The 8,350-nt window shown below is 39.1% G+C and overlaps 1 protein-coding gene across 9 annotated transcripts in view; it reads left to right on the forward strand.

The window, feature by feature from the left end:
• Positions 1 to 8,350, forward strand: part of LOC107691676 (protein furry homolog) — a 60,840-nt gene that overhangs the window by 32,803 nt on the left and 19,687 nt on the right. For 8 of the 9 annotated variants that reach the window (XM_016490440.1, XM_016490434.1, XM_016490436.1 and 5 more), the window contains 15 exons: positions 30 to 219; positions 306 to 430; positions 1,206 to 1,263; positions 1,417 to 1,508; positions 1,698 to 1,870; positions 3,349 to 3,509; positions 4,105 to 4,215; positions 4,602 to 4,756; positions 4,846 to 4,945; positions 5,151 to 5,322; positions 5,805 to 6,061; positions 6,323 to 6,469; positions 6,602 to 6,770; positions 7,190 to 7,280; positions 7,534 to 7,616. In XM_016490440.1, coding sequence (XP_016345926.1) covers positions 30 to 219; positions 306 to 430; positions 1,206 to 1,263; positions 1,417 to 1,508; positions 1,698 to 1,870; positions 3,349 to 3,509; positions 4,105 to 4,215; positions 4,602 to 4,756; positions 4,846 to 4,945; positions 5,151 to 5,322; positions 5,805 to 6,061; positions 6,323 to 6,469; positions 6,602 to 6,770; positions 7,190 to 7,280; positions 7,534 to 7,616 — 2,084 coding nt within the window. The remainder of the gene's footprint in view (positions 1 to 29; positions 220 to 305; positions 431 to 1,205; positions 1,264 to 1,416; positions 1,509 to 1,697; positions 1,871 to 3,348; positions 3,510 to 4,104; positions 4,216 to 4,601; positions 4,757 to 4,845; positions 4,946 to 5,150; positions 5,323 to 5,804; positions 6,062 to 6,322; positions 6,470 to 6,601; positions 6,771 to 7,189; positions 7,281 to 7,533; positions 7,617 to 8,350) is intronic. The other variant, XM_016490435.1, reaches the window with a different exon arrangement.

The raw sequence follows: 8,350 nt of genomic DNA on the forward strand, positions 1-8,350 counted from the left end.
GACCTCCTTTCTCTGGTACTCCCTGGCAGTAGTCCCGTTTACGCCAAAAAGACCAGCACGCCTGGATCAGCCGATGGCTATGTGACGCTGTGGAGGAATTACCTGATATTGTGCCTTGGTGTTGCCAAACCTAGTATCATGAGTCCAGGTCACCTGAGAGCCTCTACACCTGAAATCATGGCTACCACACCCGATGGCAGTGTCACGTATGACAACAAGGTACGATATGCCCATAGCAGGACAATCATGATTTGTAAAACAAAAGAACTGTGACATCATGAGTACATGTATGTGTTTATGATCAGGTGATAGGCACACCATCAGTGGCGTGGCTCCTGAAGCAGCTGGTTCCTCTCATGAGATCGGAGAGTTTAGAGATCACAGAGTCTCTCGTCCTAGGCTTTGGGCGAACAAATTCCCTAGTGTTCAGGTATTGTTTTTAATTAAAAAGCTTCTATCTCATTCTAATAAGCTATTTAGCATAATTTTCTCCAAAAAACTGATTTTCATATTTTTCATAGGATTATTTCCTAAACCAGGGCAGTTTTACAGCAGATATATCATATAACTCTGTCAACCACTTTTGTGTCTTTTGCCACACACACAGTGAGAACAGCAAATGAAAATAGCAGCAAGTAATGTGTGTCAAACAAAATAGCAGAGATTATTGTCATTCCATTCTGACGTGTGCCATTACTTAGAAGTGGACAAACGTCTACAGATTCTATAAGATGCGGTTTACTGAAGCACAGGCAGTGTTGTTATTGTTAACTAAATCTAAAACTATTCAAAATTTTTTCCAGTAATTTGAATAAAGTTGAAATAAAATGTAAATATTTGATAAAACTTTTAAAAATTCAATGAAATTAGAAATGTTGCCTTCCCAACTAACTGAACAAACTTTTAAGTTAAAGTACTGAAATTACTAAACCTGGAAAAAGAAATTAAAGCTAAAAATAAATATAAAAAAAATCACAAAAGCGCATACATTTAATAACCACTTAAAATTAAATCAAAATGAAAACTGAAAATATAAAAATAAAAGGTCATTCAAAATATGAATAAAGCCTTTAATAGTATATAAAATACTACAATAACACTGAGCAGAAACTATTTATTGTAACTTTTCAACCGTAGACATATCAATTTTAATTTTGTTATGAATTCATTTCTCATGACTATTTCATACATGTGTGTTTGATTAGGGAGCTGGTGGAAGAACTCCATCCTCTAATGAAAGAAGCTCTGGAGAGGAGGCCTGAGGTAAGTGCTCTGTCCTAATGCAGCTCTTTGGAAACCCCGTAGATAACATAGTATGTATTGTTGGGTCCATAGTGCAGTGGCAATATGAGTTCATGCACATTTTTAGATTTAAATCGAGCCTCTCCATATTATTTTCTCTTTCTGTCTCTGTAGAATAAGAAGCGTAGAGAGCGAAGAGATCTGCTCCGGCTGCAGCTGCTGCGTATCTTTGAGCTTCTTGCTGACTCAGGGGTCATCAGTGACAGGTGAACTAGTCCACTCACCCCAGACCTGTTTTGTGGACATATGTAGTCAAATCCTGGGTTTAACTTTTTAAGCAGATCTTCTTTCACAACAAAGCAAGTCTTTGAACTCTGTTGGATTAAAACGGGGAAAGGGAAAGTCTTGTAAAAATCCCTTGTGCATCTGTTTTACTCTTCTCTTCTTCTCTGCAGTACCAATGGGGCATTGGAACGAGATTCCCTGGCTCTAGGAGCCCTTTTTCTGGAGTATGTCGATCTGACCCGGATGCTCTTAGAAGCAGAGAATGACAAAGAGCTGGACATTTTGAAAGACATGAGAGCTCATTTCAGTGGAATGGTGGCCAACCTCATCCAGTGTGTTCCAGGTAAAACATGGAGAAAATACTTCGAATATCCCTAAACTATTTCAGAATTTCAATCACAAATGTCCTCTCCATTAGCATCTCAAATATCTTTCCCAGTGTACAATAAATACTCAAAGTACTCCCAAATGTACTCCAGAATACCAAAGACCATAATGAGAGCAGGTCAGATATTTTAGCTGATATAATAGAGCCGTTGATATACTGGTCTTGGTGTCTAAGGTTATCTAAACATGCTGCCTGTTCAAAGGCTCAGAAGCCACTAACACGAATGAGTCACTTATTAGAGGCCCAGGAGCAGTGCTATGAATAGAACTGTTCTGGCTCTGATTAATACGTGCTGACTGACCAAGAAAACCCTCAGACCAGCAGAGCACAACATCCCCTCTAACCAGAAGCCCTGCGTCACAGCCAGCTCTCACATTTAAAAGCTGGTTGTGATGTAGGGCTCTTTAGTGTGTGGACATACTGAAAGAAATTAGATGAATATTGCTAAAAATGCAACAAACTCATATGTGAACATTTTTGAACTTTCAATTCATCAACGAAAAAAAATTGTATCACCGTTTCCACAAAAGTATTAAAGGGGTCATATGATGCTTTTTTAAAGATCATTATTTTGTGTATTTGGTATAACAGAATATGTTGACATGCTTTAATGTTCAAAAAACACATAATTTTTCAAATACTGTACATTATTTTAGGTCCTCTATGCCCCGCCTCTCTCAAACGCTTCGTTTTCTACAAAGTCCCTCCTTCCGACAAGCGCAGTCTGCTCTCATTGGCCAGCTGACCCAGTGCATTGTGATTGGCCGAACACCGCAAGCACTTGTCGGAAATGTAACGCCCCTTACCATAATCGCGAGCTTCATCTTTCAAAATAAATGTAAAGACAGTAAATAATGTCATTAGTTTTACCATCAGTTCAAGCCCGAAAGGGGAACAGACACAGTAATGATGCAGTACACAAGCCTTTTAGGGGGGTGTGGCAGAGTCTTAACTTTGATAAAGAATATCTCTTTGGTTTTGAGACTTTAGTCTTTGCAATTTCAGGGATCTTATCTATTCACGAACAGCTTGTAACACTCCAAAGAGAAAGGAAAACTTGAAATCGCATCATATGACCCCTTTAAATATTTTGTATTATAATTATAAGAAATGTTTCTTGATTACCAAACCAGCTATAGCTACTAAAAAATTAGCTATGCCATCATAGGAATAAATTATATTTTCAAATATATCAACAAAGAGAAAAGTTATTTAAAATTGTAATAATATTTCACTATTAGCTTTGGTTAGCATAAGAGTAGTCTTTTTAAAGCATTAAAAATCTTACCGACCCAAATTTTTGAACTGTAGTGTACATACCTTTGAATAATACCAGTTAATTTTAGATATGAAGTTTTACACTGTACCATGCTGAGAGTAAAAAAAAATATTATAAAATGTTCCTCAGGTCTCATTCGTGTTTTTCTCTTTAGTCCACAACAGGCGGTTATTGTTCCCCCAGCAGAGCTTGAGGCATCACCTCTTCATTCTCTTCAGCCAGTGGGCTGGACCCTTCAGTGTCATGTTCACACCTCTGGACCGCTATAGTGATCGCAACCACCAGATCACACGCTACCAGTACTGTGCTTTGAAGGTAAACCCAGATAAAAAAAATCTGCTCATTGACATCTCAGAGAATCACCATTAAGGCATTTTATCAAACGAGTCTTTATTCTTCATACTTGGCATATAGAAATATCTAGCAATTTAAGAGAACAGAGGAAGTTTTGAATTTGCCCTCCAATTCGGTGCCGTTCGTCTCTTTGGAAGGAAGAAAAGATAGAGTTATGTTAACAGCACTAAATCAAGTGGAAACGTCTGAAATCCAATCTGGAAAGTACCTGTATGCTCAATTAACAACTGGCGGGTGTCTTGCGGAAAATTCCCCAAGCTCTCTGCACCCTCTTTGTCCAAAAAGGCATTCACTTGGCAGCTCCGACCTTTTTTTTAGTATAAGGTGTGAAAAGGCTATTCTGTGTGTCACAATGGATCAGGGCTGTTAGACAGAATTAACTTGTGTGTAAAGTTTAAGAGCAGTGTGTAATTTCAGTCTCATGATGAAGATTCATTTTAAAGTCTTATTCCTTTCAGAACTGTGGTTTGTCCACATGCTCCAAACCATTGAGCTCTGATATGAGATGTTCTTTGATGTAATGCTGTGTTTGTGTGTGTACATGGTTTGTTGTCAGGCTATGTCAGCGGTATTATGTTGTGGCCCTGTGTTCGATAACGTGGGCCTTTCTTCAGACGGATACCTGTACAAGTGGCTGGACAATATATTAGCCTGCCATGATCTCCGGGTAAGCATTCACTCGCTCTTTCTTTATTGCTGGAAAGGTTCCTGTGTCAGCTGTAGTCCTTGTTTTAACCTGTTGATGCTGAACAGGCTTCCTGTTTAAATTTTATAGCTGCTTTTCATCAGGTTTAATACCTGTCATTAAAACTAAAACAACAAGCCTTTCAGGATTGGCCTGTGAACATATTTTGTTTTATTTGCTTTTCTGCTTTATTGACTTTATTGGGTCTGGGTTGTCAACCATTTAAATGAGTTTTATCTTATTTGTTTAGGTCTGCAGTTAAAGTTGAAATTAATGACTGTCAGATTGGAATAACTTTAATTCTGCTTTGATTATGGGAAAAGCACACATTTAAACACTCATGTTTTTATCACCGCCCTGGGCTGCAGGTGCATCGACTGGGCTGTGAGGTTGTTATCTTGCTCCTGGAACTGAACCCAGATCAGGTGAATCTTTTTAACTGGGCTGTGGATCGCTGCTTCACTGGATCATACCAGCTTGCTTCAGGGTGCTTCAAAGCTATTGCTACTGTGTGCGGTAGCAGGTAATTAGAGCCTTCATCATTGGCAAGGTTAACTTAAAATTTTTTTTTTTTAATCTGTGTTTTTTTTTTTTTTTTTTTTTACTTTTCAGGAATTATCCATGTGACATCGTGACCCTTTTGAATCTGGTGTTGTTTAAGTCATCTGACACAAGTAGAGAGATTTACGAGATATCCATGCAGCTCATGCAGGTACCCGATTTTTTTTTCCAAGTCAGAGTTTGTCAAGTTCAGATTTTTATTTGCCTTTCTTGTATTTTCAGTGGCTGAAAGATTTATTTATTTATGCATATTTTCTTTTATAAATGTCAGAAATGTTTATACAAAATAAACAAATAAGTAAATTTCTAGCTCCAACTCCAAACCTTTTTTCCCCCATTTTTTCTGTGTCATTCAGGTCCTGGAGTCTAAGTTGTCCGTTTACTCAAAGAGGATTGTGGGACAAAAATCAGGAAATATCCTGTATGGCACACATGGTCCTTTACCGCCACTATACAGCGTTTCTCTCTTCCAGCTCTCAAACCAGCTGGCCTGCATGTATCCTGAACTCACCCTGCCTCTCTTCTCAGGTAAGGTGTGCACGTCTGTGTCTGTGACACACTTAAGGCTGATTTATACTTCTGCGTCGTTGTCCGCGTTGACGTGCAGTACACATGTTTAAAATATATTAAATGCACATAAACACACACAAAACTAATTTACATACGGTGGGAGGGTTCTAGCAGACCAATCACAGAGCTTGCGGTCCACGTAGAATTGACACGCTGTTAGATTTTTGGAGAGGTGCACGTCAGGCTACGGCGTAGCTATGGCGTAGGTTCGACGCAGAAGTATAAATTGGGCTTTACTCATGCTTTACAAGGAATACCTCTTAGCCAGATGTTTGGATGTGTCACCAAACTGTTGCCCCACCAAAAGCAAATAAACACCTACATGCAAAAAAATGGTCCTGGGCGAGGGTGCTCTGTGTTATTGTACTGCAGCTCAACTTTTGACCTTGCGCTAAACCTGCCCACTCATTTGTTTATCCACAATCATCTCTCACATGGAGAGGTCAGCCAGAGGTTCTCCACCACTCACCCTAACGGCAGACAAATCATGCTGACCTACCTGCTGCCATGGCTGAACAACATAGAGCTGGTGGATACAGGACTGCTCCCCCCAACCTCCAGCCCGTGCACTCCAGAGGAAGAGGCTCGTGAGCAGGCTGAGACCCTGGGAATCAGCCACAGGCTCAAAGGCAACGGCTGGGGCTCTCTGCAGGCCACCTCACTGGTCCTGAACAACCTTATGTTCATGACTGCAAAGGTGAGAGGCACTTTACTATTACGTAAATATTCAGTTGTGGTAATGACTCAACTCATACGAAAGAAAATGCTCAAATTATATCTCTTTAATACCTCAGTTGATTCTACTAGAGGAAAACTAAATTATGATTATTTAGGGTGTTTATGCAAAAATTATTCCCAATTATTATGCAGTGCTAAAGCACAATGCTGAAAAGTGTCGAAAATTGCCCCTTTAAAGGTTTGACAATCAACTAAGATGATTTGTATGGTTTCTCATCAGTATGGAGATGAAGTCCCAGGTCCTGAGATGGAGAATGCCTGGAATGCTCTTGTGGCCAATGACAAGTGGAGTAACAACCTGAGAATATCGCTGCAGTTCCTCATAAGCTTGTGCGGAGTCAGCAGTGACACTACACTGCTGCCATATGTAAGGAAAACACACATATGGACACTCTTAACTAGGGATGCACCGATACTGAGCTCCTGTACTCGTACTCATACAACAATGTCATTTTATTAGATCTTTATAATGGGCCAAATTGTTTTGAACTGTTTTTAGATTAAGAAAGTGGTGATATACCTGTGTCGGAACAACACCATTCAGACCATGGAGGAGCTGATCTTTGAGCTTCAGCAGACAGACCCAGTAAACCCAGTGGTCCTACACTGTGACAACCCACCATTTTACCGCTTTGTTGCCAGCAACAAGACCTCCGTTGTGGCCTCAGGTAAGGCACATATGGTCCTTGGGGTGGGGTTTTAGCAGTATTTATTTTTTCTGAATGCAGTGTCAGAAGAAAAATCTTCTTAAAAATTCTTAATAAACTTAAGATTTTTAAAACAACTTTCAGACAGGTTTACAGGAAATAACTTATTTTTTAAGCTATGCAAATTGTATAATAAAGGTCTATAATTTATAAATTGTTGGAAGCACTATTCAATTAATAAATAATTCAGTCTATAAATTGACATATAGGTGCCTATAAATGTAGTACTAGCTCAGTTGAGCAGTGACAGTCCTATGCTTTGGTCCATCCAGTTTCAGAACCCTGGGTTGTACTGTATAGAATGCTGTGAATCTCATAACCCAATGTATGGTTATTCCCTAATAATGGTTGAATAATCAGGTTTTTGTTTGTTTGCAAAGGCACAACATCTAGCAGTAATACGGTAGTGGCCGGGCAAGAAAACTTCCAGGAGGCAGATGAGCCAAAGATCGCCAGAGAGAATGAAGAGAGGTACATCTTTCTTTATGTATCTTTAATTTCCTTAAAAATGGAGAGAGCCTTATTATTTAAAAAAAATATATATTCTTTTTTTTTTATACACTAAATTCTCCACCACATATGGGCTGTAAGTTCTCATCCACCACGTATGTGCTGTCTAAGTAGGCAGCTACTGGGTTGTTAAACAGCTTAATTAATACATGTTGTCAATATGCATATGCATTTTATGTTCCCTAACATGTGTTTTGTGCACACATTTTCTCAGGTTGAGCAGCGCAGCCCGGGCTCATAACCGCCTGGAATCACGCTACAGCAACAGCTCAGGGGGTTCTTATGATGAAGAGAAAAGTAAGTTCTTCATCTGACCTGTATTATGGACGTAGTTAGGGACAACTTTGCGGTTCACAGTACCGTGTGTGCAACTCCAGACTTTATAGGTTACAGTCAGTAATCCCCCAGATTACAAGAACAGAGCAACAGATGGTTCACAGCTGTCAATCCACACGCTGACACATACAACTAAGGATACATTTACACTCATTGTTTTACAGCTTTAAATTTCTAACAGCTGACAACTGTACATGTGACTTACCATTTGGCGCATACTTTATATACCAATAATACATGCTCACTAGAGCATTGCGGCTCCGTATTAAGGAATTTGGTACTGAAATTTAGGTCACAACACATGCCTTTATCTGTATATTCTCTCATGAATGTGCATGTCAACCAGTTGTGCACTCATATTTGTGAGTTTTGGGTGTGGGAGCTGCCAGCTTTTGTCCTGCCTACATACCTGTCATGACAGCTGATGGACGAGTGGCAAGATGGCAGCTCTAATGGAGATGAATGATAAGATAATTGCCTGATACGCTCTGAATCAACTCATCACACCTCATGGTCATAAGAAGTGACAGACTGAAATTACTCTTTAATTTAATTAATTAATTGAATTTTTTTATTATTATTTATTTTTAAAGGGGTCATATGATGCTGCTAAAAAGAACATTATTTTGTGTATTTGGTGTAATGAAATGTGTTTATGCGGTTTAAAGTTAAAAAAACATTATTTTTGAACCTTA

The sequence above is a fragment of the Sinocyclocheilus anshuiensis genome, unplaced genomic scaffold (genome assembly GCF_001515605.1).
Source record: "Sinocyclocheilus anshuiensis isolate Anshui unplaced genomic scaffold, SAMN03320099.WGS_v1.1 scaffold186, whole genome shotgun sequence".
NCBI lineage: Eukaryota > Metazoa > Chordata > Actinopteri > Cypriniformes > Cyprinidae > Sinocyclocheilus > Sinocyclocheilus anshuiensis.